The sequence below is a fragment of the Malaclemys terrapin genome, chromosome 18, assembly GCF_027887155.1.
Source record: "Malaclemys terrapin pileata isolate rMalTer1 chromosome 18, rMalTer1.hap1, whole genome shotgun sequence".
Lineage (NCBI taxonomy): Eukaryota > Metazoa > Chordata > Testudines > Emydidae > Malaclemys > Malaclemys terrapin.
The window spans coordinates 3,858,434-3,880,257 of NC_071522.1; the positions used below are offsets into that span (position 1 = coordinate 3,858,434).

At 36.5% G+C, this 21,824-nt stretch overlaps 1 protein-coding gene across 1 annotated transcript in view; it reads right to left on the reverse strand.

Annotated features, from left to right (window-relative positions):
• Positions 1 to 504: 504 nt before the first annotated feature.
• LOC128825602 (LHFPL tetraspan subfamily member 7 protein-like) overlaps positions 505 to 21,824 on the reverse strand; it is a 166,147-nt gene continuing 144,827 nt past the window's right edge. Inside the window, exon 3 of the mRNA XM_054008242.1 lies at positions 505 to 3,974. Coding sequence (XP_053864217.1) covers positions 3,748 to 3,974 — 227 coding nt within the window. The 3' untranslated portion in view covers positions 505 to 3,747. The remainder of the gene's footprint in view (positions 3,975 to 21,824) is intronic.

Here is a 21,824-nt window from a genome sequence, read left to right on the forward strand (position 1 = left end):
GGCTCTGCCAAAACCCATGTAGAAGTTCTTCTACAGGCTAACGTAACAGGCACTGTCGAGCTGTTCTGGGATGAAGCCTATCTTAGGTATTTATCTGGTCCCCATTACTGAAGTATCCAATTGCCTCAATCTTTAATGTATTCTAACATCCATGTGAAATAGGGAAGTACTATTATCCCTATTTTACAGATGGGAACTGAGGCACACAGTAACAGTAAGTGAATTACCCAAAGCCACACAAGAGGTGGGAGAAAGGGTAGGGAACTGAACCTGCTTCTCCCAAGTCCCAGGATAGCAGCCTACTACTAACTGGATCATTCTTTGGACAAGCCAGGGATCACAAATGATATGTTTATATGCCTATGCTCCTATACACAGACACTTATATAGATTATTCCTATTTGTTGCCATTTCCTTATCCCCTCAGTCTCTTCCCTTAAAGTAACTGCTGTGCATCTTATCTGACTGCAACTGTAAAACAAAAGCAAAGTCAGGAAAATAGTGAACAATGTGAATTATTTTATTATAGTGTTGTCAATTGTAAATTTCACATTTAAAATAATTGAAATATTTTATTCAACAAGTCAAATACGGAAAACAGTTAATATTCTAAAAAGGAGGCAGCTAGTCAACGCAGAAACACAGTAATGGAAAATACAGCTTTTAGTTACACTTAAAAAATTATATATTTAGAATAAAACTTGAACCTGATCCAGTAAATTTTCTGTTTTTTTTTAACAAGAAAACTATTATACACAATATAACTCACAGACAGTCCTCATTAAAAAAGTGATTTATCAGTGTTAGCAAATGTATTGGTAGTAATTCCCCCTATTTAAGTTCCAGAGGAGCTTCTGCAATATATGCTTTGCTTACTCTGGTTTGAGTCAGTTACAGTATGATCTCTACCCAGAGTTATAAATTGGCTCTGAACATGGACCTTTTACATGGCAATTCTGTCTACCCCATTTTAGATTTCATCAGTCTCCATTAAGTTTTCGTTATTTCCTTTCAATGTTTAAAATTATATAAAGGACGTTCAATATGGAAGCATTAGTTTCGCTCTTTCTTAGAAAGTGGAGGATACTGTGGAAAAAACTTGAGTTTTTAACTTGATTGTTTGTTCAAAACACTGAAAATAAATTTTCAATACGTAGTTTGGTATAGCAATATTGTAAATTTTAAGACCCCTACTGAGAAAATAGGTGAAAGTTATAAAGGAATTTCAAACTATGCGTCCGATCCTGCAAACATTTACGTAACTTTATTCACATGTGTAATCCTACTGATTTCAATGGGATTACTGATGGGCACAATTCTGCACATGAGTAAAGTTATGTTTATAAGTGGTGACAGGATTGGGCCCTCTGTGTCTACTAGATATATTATGGGTATTAATAGAAATCTAAAATTATTTTACTTTTGGTAACCAATTAAATCTTTGCAAAAATGTTTTCTAATTTACACTAACAAATCACTTTTTCTAGTGAAACATTAAGTGAACAATCGTAAACATTACACAAAACAGAGAAAAACCCACAGAATACAATTTTTACACATTGTATAACATTTTCAGTGGTTTATGAGAATTTTTTAATATATTGATCCTGTCTTGTATAATTGTTCTATTGTAAAGGCACAGGTTGGTTAGGAAAGAAAAGCCTGCATCTCTCTCTTTACTTTGTGGTTATGGGTTTTTTATCTGTTTATTTTCTCACTTTTTACCTTCTGAATTTTATATGAAGCTTTCCAATCTATTCCAGCAATTTATGAAATGAGCATAAGACACTACTAAAAATGCTACATGCTACATACAGAGAAGACTGAAGTCTATTCTGCTTTTAGGAGAGCAGAGGAAATTCCTTCAGCCTCATTTTTGTTAAATATTTAGAAGATTTCATTCCTTAGTTCTCTATGACAAAAACCATAGAGCTCTCTCTATTTATTTTATTCAGCTTTGAAATATGCATTTTAAAACATTAATAATGTAATTGAATTATATTATAAATGTATGTGCATAATTTGCTCTTTCGAGCTCATGATTATGTAACAACAGTCAGCTACTTTAAAAAATAATGTAATGCTTAATTAAGTTGAGTTTAGAAGGCTTCACAATGTAAACAAGATTGTATAATACTTTGATACATATTGGAATAAAGTAAAGTGATTGTTCTATCAGTTCTCATTTTCTTATACTTCCTCAACATTTCTTTATCTGTCCCTTCACGCACATTTTTCAGAAAAGAAGAAATTCAGGAATAACCATTACCCAGGCTTCAGTAAATAACCAAGAAAAATAGAGAGACAAGGTGGGTGAGGTAATATCTTTTGTTGGACCAGTTTTTGTTGGTGAGAGAGACAAGTTTTTGAGCTTACATAGAGCTCTTCTTCAGCTCTTCTTCCAAAGCTCTGTGTAATCTTGAAAGCTTATCTTTCTTACCAACAGAAGGTTAATAAAAGGTATTTCCTCACCCACCTTGTCTTTAATACCCTGGGACCAAATGGCTACAACAGCACTGCATACAACTAACAAAGATGATAGAGTTGATCAGTTGGTTCACAGGACAAAATAAAAAGCAGAAAAGTAAGGTTCAGTATTAAAATAAAATATAATCAAGAGGTTCAGTTCTTTACTAGTAAATATTAAAAATAAATAACATCCTCATGACCTAAGTACTGGATAGGACTTTTACTGTAATTTTGAAGGAGAAATATGGCAATGGAGTAATATTAGAACCCAATCATTCTTTTGTTTAAGGCATGTGGTGCATTTGTTTGAGTCCTTGGTGGTAATGAAACCAAAAATGCCATTGCTGGAACTAGACTTCATAAATTTCACACACAAAAATACCCATCAGATGTGACATTTTTCTAGTCATCATTACATTGGATGATATTGAGTCAAAGTCTGCCACATATACTCACAGTCTTTACCTTACAGGCTTATAAAACCCCCAAAACTATACATAATTATATACAATTCCATGCAAAATCATAATCTAAGAACTATGGTAAAACAAATGCACTTCTCCTCTTAATATACTTTTCTCCTTTTTAAGCTATTTTAGTATTGGGCCTTTTGAAAAGGTTAGATCTCTTTAGCAAAAAGTTATCTAAAATGTATAGCAATCACGGTGGAGGCTATACTTCCCAATTGTTAGACCAGTACTAAAACATGTGCCTACAAAGTACAATATTCAGGCACACTCCTAACATGCATTGATTAAAAATAAACAAACAAAAGCACTTTTTCTTGCATACATCTTTTTTCATAGGTAAGCTTCATTTTAGGCTCTGGTTACTAGTAGGCTTTTTCCCACTCATAGTAACTATAACAAAATATCATTATCAGATTTAAAATTATTGGGTTCATAAAAGTTCTGACATTTAATAACATATAAAAGAGAATTGAGGCTTTTAACAGATTTACTGTTTTGAGACATAAAAGAAACTGTTTGGGAGGTAGACAGATGTTTTGAGGATAAACAGATTTTTTGACTAAGGCATTAAGCCATTATAAGTTTAGAGCAGCATAAAGGCTACTAATTAGTCTTATTTCAATTCCAGAGTGTTAGCTTCTCATGCTTATGGAAGACTATCAGTGCACTTTTGGTCTCTGTGATTCTGACCCTCTCTCTCCATCTCTCTCTCTTTTTTTTTTTTAGCCATACAGCTAAAAGGAAGTGCTATAATACTTTCTGCCCATTGATTAACAGGAATGTTTTGCTGTTAAATACTAATAAAATACTATAAAATAGTAGGTATTGGAGTTGGAGATATGTACTCTTTTGGTGCATATTTTGCAAAGAATGGTAAAAAGACAGATAACATGACTCCAACAATTGCCAACATGTACCCCCATCCAATCTGGCAATCTCCTGCATTGTATATGCTTGAATTCTCACAGAATTTCTTCACTGTAGCAGAGGTGAGGCCGAAAGGATAAACCAAAAGTCCAGATGCCATGATGAATACTAGAAAAAAAAGAGAGAGTAATTTTTAATAAACATTGAATTCCCTTGAAAAATATTTCTTAGTTCCATGGGCAAATCTTGATTCAGTTCAGGTCAAAGGCAAAATTTCCATTGACTTCAAAAAGACTATGATTTGTCTCAGATTTTTTTGGGATAGATTTTGTGACACAGTAGCATGTATGCAGATGAGCCCAAGGTAGAATGAAAAGGTGGTACAGATAACACATAGCTCAAGCCCTTTCTTGACATGGCAGCACTGGATTTGCTCCCTGAATTTGTTCATTTTGTTGTTATTGCGGGTTCTTTTTTTACCCCCAGTTTAGGCCTTATTAGACCTCTGTAGTTGTAGGGAGGAATCATACTGAGAACATCAGGAATGATATATAATTAATTACATGGTGAATGTGTGCAAAGATGTAGATATTTTCAAATATCTCAGGGGCACTCAGTGGTGCAAGTAAGCCAGTATGGTCAGTATGCCGAACCATTAAGACATTTATTGCCAGTACGCTGTACCGGAAAGACACATTTTTCAAGAATGAATTGTAGAGCCCTGCGCGGATACAAATTTATCCCTGCGGATTCGGATATCCACGGATAGAAATCAGTATCCGCTGAACCCCAGGGCTCTTCCGGGAACCGTAGCGGCGAAAAGGAGCAGAGCATGGGGCCGCCACTGCTAGGAGTCAGCGCCCCGCGCAGGCAGCTCCTCTAGCGTGGCTGTACTGCCCCCAGCCTCGACTTCAGCCCTGTCCTCCAGCAGGGCTGTAAAGATTCAAGACAGGAGACGCAGCTATGTGGAAGGGCTGGGGGTAGGGCTGGGGGCAGTAGAGCCACGCCGGAGGACCTGCCAGTGCAGGGCGCTGGCTCCTGAGGAGCGGTGGCCCCACATTCTGTTCCTTTCACCCCTGCGATTCCTGGGAGAGCTAGACTAATATGACTATAAGTACAAAGTGCATTTTAGTTACACATCACAGCATCTATGATCAACAATTATTGCTCTCCTAACATTAATGTTTAAAAAAAAAAAGAGTACAATTACACAGAAAAACAAATGGCATTGCAATATCTGATGAACTGTTATCTATGCTGCCTTATTTAGCAGATGGTGTAAACAGAATCTATATTACCTAAAGAAAAAAATCATTGCCAGTTAGCTATTAATAGAAGTCAAGGACTAACTTCTGCAATATATAATGAATATTTTTCATATTTTAATGTCATGGGTATGTAATTTGTTAATATACAAAACTGCTTTTGGTATATATATATATATATTTGGGTATATATAATTTGATTGTCCAAACTGTAAATCAGGGTTAAAATAGGCAGAAAAATACTTTAAAAATACACTGGTAGGTTTTTAAAAAGCACCCAGGACTGGCCTAAATTTGCTCCCATTGATATAAAAAGGACACCAAGGTGCTTTGGAAAGTCCAACCCACTATGTATAACAATTTGTTGGAAAGTACAAGTGTCACTTTTAAATCAATATTTATTTCTTCTTTCTTCTACCCTTTATGCGTCACAATGAATAAATTAATAGCTGGATCTAAAAAAAATCTATTGTATTTTAAAATTGTATTATCTTGTAAATCAAAATGATATTATGAAACAGATCCCCTCCCTTTTCCCCACCCCCTTAAAAATAAAGTAACCAAACAACAAACAATGTTTGGTTTAAATTCACCGTGGATTATTATCAGTTTAAGTTTTTATAATAAGTGGAAATCAGAATTAATCACAGCTAAGTGTGAATTGATAGATTATTCATATCTTGTAAATATTGAAAGAACAATTAAAATAGTGAAATAAACATTTTAAACAGTTCCATGACTGTTACAAGCAATTGTAATTGTACTGTGCCATCTAAGACTAACACACCATTCTAATGTACAGGTTACTTCAGCTGTAAATTATGAAAGGCTTACTCTAAGAAAGATTTATGCAAATGCCTCTCATATTAGTTTACTTTGCTTCCCAAGAATTCTTTAGAAAGTTTGTAGGCTATTTGAAGTCAAGAGGTCTGATTCATCCATACTCTAAGGGTACATCTACACTACAGCGGGGAGTCGATTTAAGATACGCAAATTCAGCTACGTGAATAGCGTAGCTGAATTCGACGTATTGCAGCCGACTTACCCCGTTGTGAGGACGGCGGCAAAATCGACTTCTGCCGCTTTTTGTCGGCGGCGCTTACTACCACCTCTGCTGGTGGAGTTAGAGCGCCGATTTGGGGATCGATTGTCGCGTCCCGACGGGACGCGATAAATCGATCCCCGAGAGGTCGATTTCTACCCGCCGATTCAGGCGGGTAGTATAGACCAGACCTAAGACAGTTTACTTTTAGCTTAGCTGGGTCCATTGAATCCATTCCATTCAATAGACAACACACTATAAATCACAACAGAAAAAAGAAAGATAGAAATAGAACTAGTAGCAACCTTTCCAATCTCTGTTTCTTTCTGTGATAACTCAAATGAAGGTTTAAAGAGAATCAGTTTACCAATAAATGGAGTTCTTTGAGCATTAATCAAGGTAGCCACCTTATTGACACCTCTTATATGAATCCAGAAAGAAGTGTTGATTCTGGCACTGACTCTTATGGTTTGCCTTGCCAAGGCAGAGCTTTTGGGCCCTGCACAGAATCCAGACCCTTTGCCTTAGGCAGTTCTGAATTATTAGATTTCAGGGACTCCCAGAGAAGGAAGACCTGAAGCCAGAGCTGCAAGTCTTTCCCGGCTCAGGGTGTGAAAGCGCCACACCAAGCTCCAGTTAGGCCCCACCCCTAAGCAGACACGGTTTTGAGTGTGTGCATCAGACTCCAGGCACATGGAGAGAGACTATGCACACTTCTTGAATCCAGGCCTCTGAGAGCCCAGATCCACCATACGAGCTTTTCCCAAGCTGAAGCCATACTGCAAAGAAATTAGACTGCATCACATGCAGCAAAGTCTTAATAACTACTACAAGCATATTAAATTGCTAAAATATGAAAACTATAAATTTAAGATAAACTAAATTCCATTTACTCACACACATACACTCCATATACACATCTAACTACAGGCACTGAGCTTCCACAATGGAAGAGAAAGAACTGAGGCAATTGGGACCATAAGCCAATTGAATATCCTCAGCCCTGGAAGTTGAGTGTCATGAGATTACGCATACAATACCCAATGAGTACTGTTTTCAAACTTTTCCAAAGTACTGCAGTGCCCTGAAGACAACACATCCTACAAATTATAATTTGCAGAAACCACCTTGAAGAAACATCATTACCAGAATGGCCAGTTTTCATACAGTTAGCGTATTTAAAAGCTATTAAAAGTGCTAAGGTATTAAAATAGAGAAATATATTAATTTATGTTAACCTGTAATCCACATGTATTGTGATAGCTACCTATGAATACTGTTGTGTACTGCAACTAACAAACAGCATAATTTATTTGATCAGAATTGTCCAGTTTATGATGATAACTGGATATGTAAAATATTTATAATCAAAGGTGAAGTTTTTCATGTTTCATGAAGAAACTTGAAATGGGCCTATTTTGCTGAAAAACTCAGTACATATCACAACATTTTCATTCAAAAATAGCACTTCTTTCCCAAGAAAAGTAAGCCCATTTCTGAGTGAAAATGGAATAGTTCTGAGCAAAAGGTAGCTGTAAAGTTTAAATATCAGTTTGTGCATATTGTCAATGTAAAAATAGTCACTGCCTCAAATTTTGCAGAAATAAAAAACAAAATAGTAAAAACTGTTAGGCTAAATTATGCAGAGCTTTTTCTTTTTTTTACCATTTTAGTACTGCTTTGAACACTACTGGCTACATTAATATTTCCTATTTTTCTGTCACATTGTTAGCTTTTAGAAAACAGACAAATGCTACACTTTAAATATTTGTCCATATTCATTTCCTTATCTACAGAGTCAAGCAGAAGTATTTTGAAGACTTTGAAATATTGATATCACTGTATTGTAATCTACCATTCAGTGATGTCGTTTTGTAGTCTCAGTTAATGGCAGAAGCTTTTTGCAAGGGAAGAAAATCACTGGAATGTTAGACTTGAATCTGTTCTAACATCAAATAGGCTAATAAGTTGCCCATGGTTCTGTATTCTCAGGCTTGTCATAGAATGACCTCATTATACTCAGTTATATGAACCACACAGTGTCCTCCTTCTTACAAAGGCTTAAAATACTGAATGGCCTGTTATTATCTGCAGAAGCCAAGCTTTCAGACACGGTACTAATGACTACTTAATAGCGCTGTCTATCAGCAGTGCAGTTAGCTGGGAGAATACACAAAGAAACAGTGGGGATCCAGTTAGCTTCTTCATAGAACATTTATCCCTCTGCATGGTTTTAAAACAACAAACATCAATTTAAAATGTGTCAGAATTCAGCAGTCAGTATGTTATTATTATCTCAAGTGTATCCCCCCCTCAAGCGTATCACATACAAGACCATCGGGAAATACATTTTAGGTCCTATTCCATAATGTGCAGCACACAGAATTTCTAAGAGTTTCAATATGAAAAGAAACTATTTGATTTTATTTAACATGGTTTTGACTGACCATTTGGTTTTTATTAATATTTGAATTGATCTCTCATCAGATTTCTCATTAAAGAGTTCTCATTAAAAACATTAATTATTTTGTTGTAATATTTTTTTGACACATGATCTTTGTTACCTTTAAGAATTCCTCACTTGGGTTCTTACCAGTAACTCATAGTCAATGCTAACTGCAAAATTGTTTATAGCTGTGTTTATGTACACCAGTTCAACAGGAGAAGGTCACATTTTATTTCTGCTTTCTAACCTTCCACTTTCCCAAACAATTACAATTTATCCCCTCTGTCCCCTCCTTAGTTTACTGGTATCATATGCCTCAACCATCCTGATAGTCTCCACTCTGCAACCTTCTTTTAAAGGATTTATAACTTGGCTATAAAAATTGGTTCTTGGCTGACATTTGGCATACAAGAAACCAGAAAGGGCTTCTTTCTTAATTTAAGCAAATTTCTGGGTTCAGAGGTTTCAAATTGAAGCATTAACATCATCTCAGCATATAAAATACCAGAGAGGCAGGCACTTCTACCTATGGAATTCAGTACATTTTGTACAAAAAGTTTTAAATTACTGTTGCTGTATTTTTCTCTCTTAGGAAAAATAGCACCATTTTCTGTCATTTCAAGGTATATTCTAAATAAAGCTAATAAAGTATAGTGTACTGGTTCTTCCATTGCATTAAGATCCTTAGGCTAGGTCCACACTACCCGCCTGATTCGGTGGGTAGAGATCGATCCCAGAAACGCTCCCCCGTCGACTGCGGAACTCCTGCTTGCCGAGAGGAGGAAGCGCTGTCGACGGGGGAGCTTGCCTGCACCGCGTGGACCCGCAGCAAGTAAACTTAGTTCGATCTAGGAAACGTCGACTTCAGCTATGCTATTCTCATAGCTGAAGTTGTGTTTCCTAGATCGATCCCCCGCCCTAGTGTGGACCAAGCCTTAGTTAAGAAGTTATGGAAATCCTGTTGACCTAAGTTTGTTTCAGAAGATACCATATAGAATGTGACTTCCTAGGTTATAATCATCCAAAACAACTGAAATGAAATATGTAATACTTGAAATAATAATAAATTATTTTTTCTTTTAAAAATTAATTTTATCATTTCAATTTTTTTTCCCACTTTAAACAGATGTAAAACCGCTGACTGAGCTGCAATGCTCTATAAAATATCTAGAGGGCACTCATCTACAATTCTCCTAAGGCACTATGTCCAGCAAAGCCATGGGTAGCCAGTCATACTTTCAACTTCTTTCTACAAGGCTGTCCAAGTCTCCTAAGTGTAGCATGAGATGAGTGAAGTGCCGGCACTAGGCATAAGCAGACTAAGCAATTGCTTAGGGCCCTAAGCAGCTCAAAGGGGCCCCCATTTGCTTTTTTAGTATATTTTGGGGGTGGGGCAAAAAATATTCCTGTTTTAGGCCCTCAGAGGGCTAGTGCCGTCTTTGGATATATGAACAGCCTTATCCATCATGACAAGGGGAGAGAGAAACCTTAGTTAAGCTTAGATTTGTGTATAGTGCAATACAACAACTATAAATGAAAATAACCATAGTTAATAAAAGTATTTCATGTCAAGGTTTAGCTTCTTGCTTTCCTCCCGTTTTCCTTTAAACAGAACTTGTTAGTTTATAAGCCACCAATGAGGAAATCCATCTTTTCCAGAGACTTAATCAAATTGTGCAAAAATAAGACCAAGGACCTACTCCTATTAAAGTTAATAGGAGTCTTGATGTAAACTGGAGCAGAATCAAATCGTAAGTTCTCACTACTTTCTCTGACTAGTCAAGAGACCTAGGAGAGAATAGGCTGCATCCTTTTCTGGCTCATGCATAATCAACAGAATTTGCAATTGAGTTATAATTGCAGAAACTATAATGCATGAGCCAGCAAAGAATACAACTTTCCCTTCAAATCCCAGCTTGACTTTGCAGTGCTGATATTTAGAACAATTTTCCATGTAAGCTTGGCTCGTTTGATATGCAGTGACTGAGTGGCAATAAACAGTGGAACCCCAGAGTGTGATTTTTTACAAAGTCACTTTCTCAGATATAACCTCTTTTTTAAACCATTATCAATTCTTCAGTCATGTCTCTCCTAAACTACTGCACCCTTTTCTTCTCTGGCCTATCTCCCTTCTTAGGCTATTCAAAAAGCTACTTCTTGGATTATTTTACTGACCTACTGCTCTGACATCATCTTCTTCCTCCTCCACTAACTTATCCTCAGCTTCAAGACTCTACAGAACACTGACCATGCTTACATCTCCTCCCACTCTTTGCTCTTCATGTGCTCTTTAATTTCTTTTTTAATCTCCTCTCACTCTTGGCTTCAGACTTCTGTTTTATGCCAACTCTATCCACTTCCTATGCACTCACTTGCCTCCTTTGAATTTGTACTTAAAATTAGAAGCAGGAAAAAAAAAGGAAAACTGGATCTTCTCCCAAAATTTTATGCCAGTTCTAGAACCAAACTTCATGGATTGGGCCTATCTCTATTTAAATCCCATCTTTTTCACCCATGAAGCTTTGTTGTGCTATCTCTCTGCCAATGATATATCCACATCTTTTTGCATATGAATTGCTGTGCAGTGCATTGGAGTTAAATGAGTTGAACCGTAAGCTACTTGGAATCATTTTCTGTGTGTCTCTGTGTATGCCTGTGTGTGTTTTACAAAGTCCACTAATGTACACTCCTTAAACAATAAAAATAGTAAAAGCCTGAGACAAACCACACTTAGACCCTTTGAATATTTTATAATAAAATAGTTATAAAGACGCTTTAATTAAGTTTAAACTCTGAAAAGAATTAAAGAGGGGAACCCAGAGGTGGGAAACCATTGTTATCAAGATCTACAAGCACAGGTGGAGGATTTTATTTCATATCAGATGCCTGTTGTCAGTTTGGATAGTGACTATCTAATCTCTAAATTCTGGAAGATGGAAGCAGAGATCAACAGTCTCCCTGGGGAATTTATGAACTGATAAACATACTGGTACACTGACTATATACACATTCCTTGTGATGGTTCCAATAATTTAGCACATCACAAAGTCAACATACAAAAACACTTTTCTTGGGAATACAAAGGTGTCCTATAAAATGCAGGGCTTTATTTATTCTCTGCTATGGTTTGGATGTATCAGTTTAAGAATACGTAGCTACAAAATTAAACAAAGATTTACCAAAGAGGCGGAGCACAGCTAGATATGCTCTGTTCTGCATGAGAGTTTAAAAAAAACCCAAAACACTTGAAAAAATAATGTCCCATTTTGGTTTTTAACTTTTGAAGCTAGATTCACCCCAATAGGACATGAAAAAAGCTGCACCCAAGGGGGAATTGAACCCCCTAGTAATTCAGTAGTGGGAAGGACAACGTTAAAATCAACTCAGGACTCTAGTGGAGCCTCTCTGGTCAAAGCTGTGTTGGGAGAGTCCCCCCTATTTTTAGGAGGTAGCCCTGAGTAAAGACCCCGGAAGAACAGAGGATTGTGAACAGCTTGTATCACTCCAAGTGGATTTACTTTGGAGCTCCAAAAGCAAAGGAGTCAATCTGGCCCAGGGTTTTTGTGAAAGGTAACAGCAAGGAGTACTATGGTAAAAGACTGACCCTGAATAATCACATTCAGTTCCATTCCATTTCGTATATGAATATGCAAATGAAACAAAAATAAATCTACTTCAGTACTTTGCAAACAGCACTTCATGGTGTTATCAGTCTTTGATTGATTTCAAATTAAAACGATTTACTTGTTACAAACAAAACACAGAAAGCTAAGAATAAAATATTCTGAATTCATAAATCATTTTCCTGAAAGTGCCTACTGTAAAGAGATTAGTTTGTCCTAGAATTTTAATTTGCTTACTATCGGAGTATATTATACTCTTCATACTTGTGACTAAGTTGGATTAGTTGGAAGATTGTAGAGAGACTCATACAATCATCAAAATTGGTGCTGGAAGGGATTCTTACAGTAGGCCTGGAAATCCATTCTCCTACTGCTATTACAGATTATCACCTTCACTATTCCCCAAGTGTTTTAGCTAATCTCTTTTTGGAAAATTTTCATTTACAGTGTCTAATCTAACTAAGCAGGCTGTTGTATTTTTAATTGCTCTCATCATTAAGTTTTCCCTCATATCTAATCTATTTTTGCTCTTTTTAAGGTCATTAACTCTCATAATACACTCTTAGTCAACTTCAAATAATTTATTTGCTCTCAAATTTCTACAGAGCTCGAGTCACTCTAACTTCCCTTAAACTTTTCCCTTAAACTTTTTATTTTTATTTATTTATTTAGGTGTAAATAATAGATACCTATACAAGGCACTAGGCACCCTAACATGTAATTAGCAGTACAACAAAAATCCCAGCAGTATTAAAAGAATCATTAAAACAGGAATTTAGCCAGCCAGCCAGCTAACTACCCCCTCTCCCCAAATCTTGGTTCTACCCCTTTACCTCTGCATTGTTCTGGGAAGCATATCTTTTGCAGTCTCCAAAAACCCTATCAAGCAGATGTCTTTTGTAACATACCTGGAAGGTCACCAAATTCAGGGTATTTCTTACAGGAATGGGGGAAAACAAATTCCAGACTCCCAGTCTCAGAGCCCTCAAAGAGAATGCCCTGTCAGCATCCCCCTACCTTATTAACAAGGGGAATCAAGATGAAGCACCTCTGTTGACCATACATGTCCATTCTTCCAGCCATCTGCATTATCTTTGTTTTCCTTTTTGATGTGATATCTCTTCTCAATACAACAGGTCTTTTTAAACTTTTCAAAAGGAATCTCATGAAGGATCACATCTAATGCTTTGCGACCATGTAAATAACTGACACTTACTGAATTCCCTCTCCTCTCCCTTTTTGTGACTGAGGCAAAGACATTAAAGACAAGAAACACACACGGTTGAGTTACGACATGCCTGTTTTGTGTTTGTTGCCTGTACAGCCAGAATTAAGTAGTAGAAGTCTTCGTACAGGCCCTGGCTTTCTCTTGTACACAGCTGAAAAGTTCACATGTAAGATGTAAGAGTGAAAATTCAGGTGATTAGCAAACCAGAGGATTTGACCAAGGTAGGTTTCCTTTGTACTTACACTTTTCTTTGTCTGATTTAAAAAAAAGGCTAATATGCAAAATAAAAAACTCCTGTGTCTTGTACCCTCACAAATAAATTGATATTTCTAAACCATCTGCTATAACATCTTTATTATATATTTGCCATTAAAAGCATGCAAAATGTAGACAATTGAAAATGAATTGTCTTCCAGAACTAAATAGCAAGCTTTGATAAAATGACAGAGTATACAGGATATATACACACACACACACACACACACACACACAGAAGATATCAATTTAAAAAGTGATCCATTCTTTGGTGTCCTTTCTCACAGAATACATATACAATATCTACTTTCAATGTAAACTCTAAATCTTTTTCCAACAGTTAAAAAAATTACAATTTTATGAGAAACTGGTTGTCTTTTCTAAAATTAATCAATCAAACAGTGCATATTCTCTCTTACACAGTTACAAAATTTCCACTAGGTAAGGTTTACCGTTTCTTCGGCCACCATGCTGACAAAGATAATTTATACCAATAACTATAGATTCAATCATGGGTGCTACAGGGCCAAGGGTGAGGGGAGGTCACGAGGAATCCGAAAGTCTGTGCAGAGGCATTGTCTCTCTTTGTACATGACACTGGCTGTCCACTGATCCCCTGGGATCCTACGGGTTTTATAAGTGGGCCTCATAACTTGTTCCATGGGGAAACCCCTTCCTTCCATTTCCAGAGGAATTAAACTCCACAAAGAGAACCTTATGGAAATGTTCTCCCCCTCTATCTCCTCCTACAGCAGCATGGCCCAATGAATAGGACATTGGATTGTGTGTCAGTACACAGATTCTATTCCTGGCTCTTCCACTGACCTGCTATGTGACTTTTGGGAAGTCACCTATCTCTAGGGTGACCAGATGTCCCGATTTTATAGGAACAGTCCCGATTTTTGGGTCTTTTTCTTATATAGGCTCCTATTACTCCCTACCCCCTGTCCTGAGTTTTCACATTTGCTGTCTAGTCACCTTACCTATCTCTGTGACTCAGTTTTTCCTTGTGTAAAATGGGGATAATGATACTCAATCTCCAATGCTTTGAGATCTACCGATGAAAAGTGCTAAATAAGAACTAAATAGAATTGTTATGATTAGAAGAAGAAATACCATTGGCACCTGAGTGTGATAACAGAATCAAGATTGAATTTCTGTGCCCTGTACTGCTATAAGCAAATTGTTGACTTCCTCTGGCTCCTACAGAAAGGAATAAGTACCTTTTTGTGTATATTTTTTTTATATAAGCAGTCTGAAAAGAACTGAAAATTACCAGACAACATTTCAAACAAAAATGAACAAAACCAGAACGTGAAATTTTAAAAATGAAACAAACAAAACCAAAACAATATTCCATGATATCATGGAAAATAAACTTTTGAGGGCTGTAAAATCAAGTATCAGTATTGGAGGCAGTTGTTCTGCACAGAGCTACAAGCAGTTGCAGGTCAAGTACCAATAATACAAGCTCTTGTAAGCCACCCCCCCAATTATTTCATCAAAGGGAAGTTGACTAAAGAGCAGGGAATGGAGACACTAACGCCTACATATGTGGTATCAAAATGCTGCTGAATAAAGAGCTGGAACTAGTAAAAATGATCTAGTCACTTTTATCGTATTACAATTTAGTTGTTCTCTTTTTTTGGTAAAGAATTATTTCATAGGCTTAATTTCAGTTAGCATGTAGTAATTCTGAGAATTTGTACCAGTCTTGGGTTGTTGCCAAAATAAACTGAAGATTATGCCAATTTCTTTTCCAGCTCAACTAGATAGTGTTACTCACAAGGTAGAATTTAGCAGCTATAATACAAATGTGATTACAAAGAAAGCTATCTAGCTTGTCAACACTCTTTGTTAGCATATATCCTTTGTTAGCGTTTTTATATAATGTCTCCAAAATCTCTGTTAAAATAACTGTTGAGGGTCTGACTAAAGCTCATAAGCTTCGTTACCACAGCAGACATAGTGATTGATGCTATATACTTTTTATCTCAATGGGAATTTTGCCTCAGTAAGGAGTGCAGGATATAACCCAAAATATTTAATGTTTCCCTGTTTGCAGTGTATTGCAATGGAGAAACTAACATCCTAATCCAGCAAATCACTTGAGCATGTGTTTAACTTTAAGCACCTGAGTAGTCATATTGAGTTCAATGGAATTTCTCATGTGCTTAAGTACTTTGCTGGATTGGAGCTTCAGTGCATGAACAGAGTGATAGAAATATCCCTTAATGCTGGTTTAACACAGATGTTTGTGCTTCATTATAACAGGGTTCAAAGGAAGAGGGAGAGAAAAATATGTAACATGAATCTGTATTTGTCTGATAGGCTTGAATGACTCAAAATCTGATAAAAATGCCTCAATGCTGCACTGAGCATGAAAGGAGTCTAGAGTGACAGTAGAACGGTATAAGAACTAGTCAAGCAGCAATCCTCAGATGGTTAGAGAAGAAGAGGTATATTTAGTTGTGAAAATAGGCAATTGCAACCGGGTTCCCCCCACCCATTTCACTTAGCTCCCATAAGTGAAAGCTGCATCAGGTAACCCAAGGTTTCTCAGTAACAGTTGCATGCTATTGAATTACGAATCAGAGTAGTCATAACATTCGAACAGTGGAGTCTTGATTGGCTCACGTGTACCTATAAATTTTATAATATGTATTTTGATCTTAAGAAACATTACACTCTATTACTGCTTAGGGTCTTTTTTTTAAAGTTGGAGCATTGATCTGATAAATCATTAATCATTCTATAAGTAAATATTTATTGATGTTATTTAAAAATATGTAGGTGTTCAATGGGCTATAAAATATAACAGCTCTAAAGAAAGTGTGGGCTATCCACTGATTGCCAATACCCAAATCTACCCCTCCTGCAGAATTGCCCCTGGGAAGGTACGGAATTTTCCTTGGATCTTTTCACTTGGAGTGAAGAATTTTGTGCCCTCACTCTCCCCTGAATTGCGCCCTCAATCACACATTTCCCCCTCACTCCCTGGAATGACCAGTGGTTTTGCCTGAGAATCTACAGCCCTTTGCCCTGGCTCTGGTAACTCCTAAGCCCTGGAGGCCCTCTTGAAGGATAGTTTCCCCAATAAAAAACAGGTTGCAGAAGGATCAATGCAACTTCCTGCATTAGGAAGCACTGGATTCTCCATCACTTGAAGTATTTAAATCAAGACTGGGTATCATTCTAAAAGACACACTGTAGCTCAAACAGAAGTTATGGGCTTGATGCAGACATTATTGGGTGAAGTTCTTCAGCCTGTGCTATGCAGGAGGTTAGACTAGACAGTCATATTGGTCCCTTCTGGCCACAACACGTATGAATCTATGAACTTTCTGAAGGCCTTGGCCCATGCTCTTCCCAGACCCATTTTAGGACTTGGTAGGTTCAAGTGGGGGACAGTCCTTGTGAGACAAGGGACAAACCCTGCCCCTCCCCACATACACAGGAAGTGGATGTCCGTGGAGAAGGAACCATCTACAACCATACTCCTGGCCAGACAATCTGCCCATATTTAGAAGCAGATCGTTTTAATGTATAGATCAGGGGTCGGCAACCTTTCAGAAGTTGTGTGCCGAGTCTTCATATATTCACTCTAATTTAAGGTTTCGCGTGCCAGTGATACATTTTAACATTTTTAGAAGGTCTCTTTCGACAAGTCTATAATATATAACTAAACTATTGTTGTATGTAAAGTAAATAAGGTTTTTAAAATGTTTAAGAAGCTTAATTTAAAATTAAATTAAAATGCAGAGCCCGCCGGACCGGTGGCCAGGACCTGGGCAGTGTGAGTGCCACTGAAAATCAGCTTGCGTGCCGCCTTTGGCACACGTGCCATAGGTTGCCTACCCTGATATAGCTCAATCCAAGAAACAGAAAGGTGCACATAGCTATTTTACTGAATATATAACAGAAAATATAAAGATGTTCATTCTCCTCCTTTATGCTTTAATATTTTGGCTGTCTTAAATTTGAATAGGAAAATCTTGGTCCAATGTTAAATTTAATTCTGTAAAACCAAGCCACATGGAATTAAATAAACATCTGCTGGTACCAGGGACTTCTAGAGCTAAAAGCATGAGCTGGGAGCGGTAACAAACTCACTTGCTCTATGGACTGGGCACAGAGGGGAACATGTAACACACACAGACTAGTGAGTTGCTTTTGGTTTCTTCTTATTCTCTTTCTCCTTCTTTCTTTTACATTTCTATTACTTATACATAACCAAACCAATTTAAAGCAAATTTGGTAAAAGAAAAAAGCAGGCTGAGATGTTTTAAGTTACACCTCTGGATTAGTTTAATTCATTTATAATACAGTACACAAATAAATTTATTTACCCTTTAAAAACGTGTTATAAACCACTCAAAACCAATACTTTATAATGGAAACGATGACAGCAAATTAACTACCGAATAGAAAGTACTGTCATTACATTTCTAGAATCCCTGCATTTGTCAAACTAAACATTCCAACAAAGATTTTACTTGAAAGTTAAATATTAAGCAAACATTTATTATTTACTGAAACCTTTTCAAACCCTGAGAGCCAGATTCTCATGTTGAGTTGTATAGGGCTTGCTAACATGAGAAAGTTGCACCAGTATTTTTAAGGTGTGAATTGAAGCTGATATAAGTTAAATTTGTACAAAAGGTTGTGCAGACAATCTTATTCCAGTATTTCATCTTACTTTGGTTTAGCTGAAGTGGATCAGGAACAGGTTTAACTAAATCAAAAGAAGTCCCGCATATAATGAAATAGGAGCTTTTTGCACCAATTTAACGATACCTGTTTAAAAGCCGATTAAAGTTGTACTAATGCAACTTTCTCATATAGACAAGCCCTTATTCTGCACATAGTCCCACAGATTTCAGTGGAACTTTTTGTGGAGTAAAATATTACTTAATATGAATAAGGATGGCAGAAGCTGGTCTACAGTTCAAATGGAAGTAGATAGAGTATTAAGCTAACTGTATCGGAAACCAAATAATCTCAAACAGGTAACATGAAACTAACTGGGCTGAGCAGCTGCTCTGTTAGCTAAAACTTTAGGAAAGGCTACAAAAGCCAGTGCATTCCCAGTAACCTCTGCGGTTACATTTCACTACATGAAAACAAATAATGAAACTACACTATTTTAGCAAACTGAGTAGGTAACAATACAGAAGATTTATAAGTATAATCTGGTTATCTATAGATCTAATCATATAGTTATTGAGTTGCATGTCATACGCTCAGAAAGGGTGAAATGATCTAGCATTGTGTGGTCTACTTTGAGTGAGTGCATTTTATCATCAACAAGGTTACAACGCAGACAGCCTATTTAGCAGACTATAAAGGGATATACAAAAGCGAATTTGTCTCAGAATTGCACACTGAATCACCATACTGAATCTTTGGAAGATTCAGAGTTACAGAAGTCTAGTAAATTAGAGGCACTTCAATTTGTTTTAACACCTGGGGGAAGGGATAGCTCAGTGGTTTGAGCATTGGCCTACTAAAGCCAGGGTTGTGAGTTTAATCCTTGAGGGAGCCACTTAGGCATCCAGGGCAAAATTAGTACTTGGTCCTGCTAGTGAAGGAAGGGGGCTGGACTTGATGGCTTTTCAAGGTCCTTTCCAGTTCTAGGAGATGGGATATCTCCATTAATTTAATTTAAATTTAACCTTTACAACTTTCTTTTTTGTGTGTGTATTATTTCTTCAAATTATTATACATGTTCTATTTGACCTTTTAGAACATATTATATAAACAATATACATTATATTGCCTTCCAAACAGTAAATTGATAATGAATACATTCCATTATAAGGGGACATTTTTGTTTGTGCTTCCTTTAAGTAGTATATACTACTGTATGAACAGACTGTGTGTGGGTGTTTGTGATCTCAGATCTGTTGTTTTGTCATTTTGATTAAAATTAGAATGTGGTATTAAGAAATACACATTCTATTTGTAATATTTTAGTTACATATAAATAAGGTACATTTTCACACCAGTGCATATTGGTTAGCTACTCAGTTCCCATTTAAACAATTGAAAATAAAAATTCTAAATTCTTATGCATCTCTTTTGAAATTTATCCCAATATCCATCATGTTTTTCCAACTCAGAATGTGGGAGAGAGTCAATGCCTGCAAATTAAATTTATATTTCTTCTTCTTGGCCATTTGGCTAAGAACAAATGTGGTTTCAGTTTACTTATCTGATACATATCCTATCAGAACACTATATCATCATGATGTTGAATTGGATTTAATGTTATAATCCTATAGATTTCTTCCATTGTTTACTATTATGAGCCTAATTTTTTCCATTTTACCTTTTCTCTATTGACACTGCACAATATACTCTGTGGAAAAAGTTATTACAGGAATACCTTGACTGAATTTTTTGGGATACTTACTTATTGTCACATTGTGCCACGTCAGTTTTCTAAACTAATTACACTATAGAACCATAAATATTTTAACCATTTGAGTATTGATCAGCTGTAAGTTAACTAATTGCTACTAAGAAAAGCTTCTGTTTGGGACAACTTGATAAAAACTCCTGTAAAAGAAAACTCATGTAGAGATCTGACTTTAGATCTCAACAGCCTCAGTTATCAATATGACATTGGGTAATACTTGCTTTTTCACTCCAAAACAATTCCATCTTAGTGTATGTAAATATAATTAGAGGCAAATACACTGGTATAAAATTACTATTAGGAAGTTTGAAGTGGGCTTTATCATTTGTAGGTGGGATTTTCCAGTGAGTTTAAATTATTTAGCAGCACAAGTCCCAATGACTTTCAATGGGACTTGAATTCCTGAACCAGATAGGTAATTTTGAAAATTCCACCTCGTTTGTTGATTTTCGAGAACACTGGGTATGACAAATTCTGAGTTTATTTCCTTTAGATTCCAAGCTCCAATCCAAATGGCTATAGATAAAATCATACTGAACTCACAGTAGTATGTTCTTCTTGATGTATATAGTCCAGCACTTTCCCCACTGGATAAGAATAAAAAAAAGAAGTACCGCTTATGCAGTTGGATCTGAGTGAAGCAGTAGACTATTTAAATTGTAGTACAGTATTACTCCAAAGGAGCCAACTAACATAGTATATGCAAATTCTGCTCAATTTACAGTATTTCACACCTTGCCCAAAAATTCTGATATCTGGATCTTACTCTAGTTGTCAAATTGAAGTTCCTAAGTAGTATTTGGGACAGAATTTGGGGTTCAAAGGTCATAGAACATGGGAGTAAGCTAGGGTGACCAAATGTCCTGATTTTATAGGGCCAGTCCCAATATTTGGGGAATTTTCTTATATAGGCTCTTATTACCCTCCACCCTCTGTCCCAATTTTTCACACTTGCTATCTGGTCACCCTAGAGTAAGCTCTCCTATTGATGTGACACATTTCCTCCCTAACAAGGTCTGTTTAAATCAAGATATTTAATGTCTCCTGACACTCACAAATTAAACAGAGCAGACATCCATGAAAATAGATTTGTAAATAAGCTGGTAGTCACAAACTACCACCTTTACATCAGAGGTAACCTTATTGTAAAAGAATAGTACTGTGGATTTATTTTGACTTTGCACATTCCATATTTTTTGTCTCTCTTACATCGCTGAAACACACATTATCTGTCAGGGAGTCAATAGTACAAAGGAAGCTTAGTACCCAAGAATGATGTCTATGTCTCACTTTGTTACAGGAGTGTTTCACATCCCAACAATCGCCATGCCTCAGGGATACTGTATTCATTATGTCTTTCTGAGGCATGTATTTTACATAAATGGCTGAAGGTGATTAGACTCCCTGACAGAATACATTTTACTTGGAATGATATCAGAAAAAATATATGCCTAAAACAAAAAGGTATCATACAACCTGCTCCTAACTGACTTAAGTCTAAAAATGACTAGGTTCATTTTCCCCAGAGCACAGGAATTACTAGGAAGAAACAAATTGCATGTTTTCATATCTGCTAATAAAAACTCTTTGACGGGGTCAAAGTCAGAGGTTTCTATTTATCAAATGTCCTAGTCCTGTAAATGTCATCATTCAGGAGAAGTACACATACTGCCACCTGATCATAAAAAGCAGTTCTGTAACAGCCCTCATTTCACGCTTCTGATCCTGACACATCATA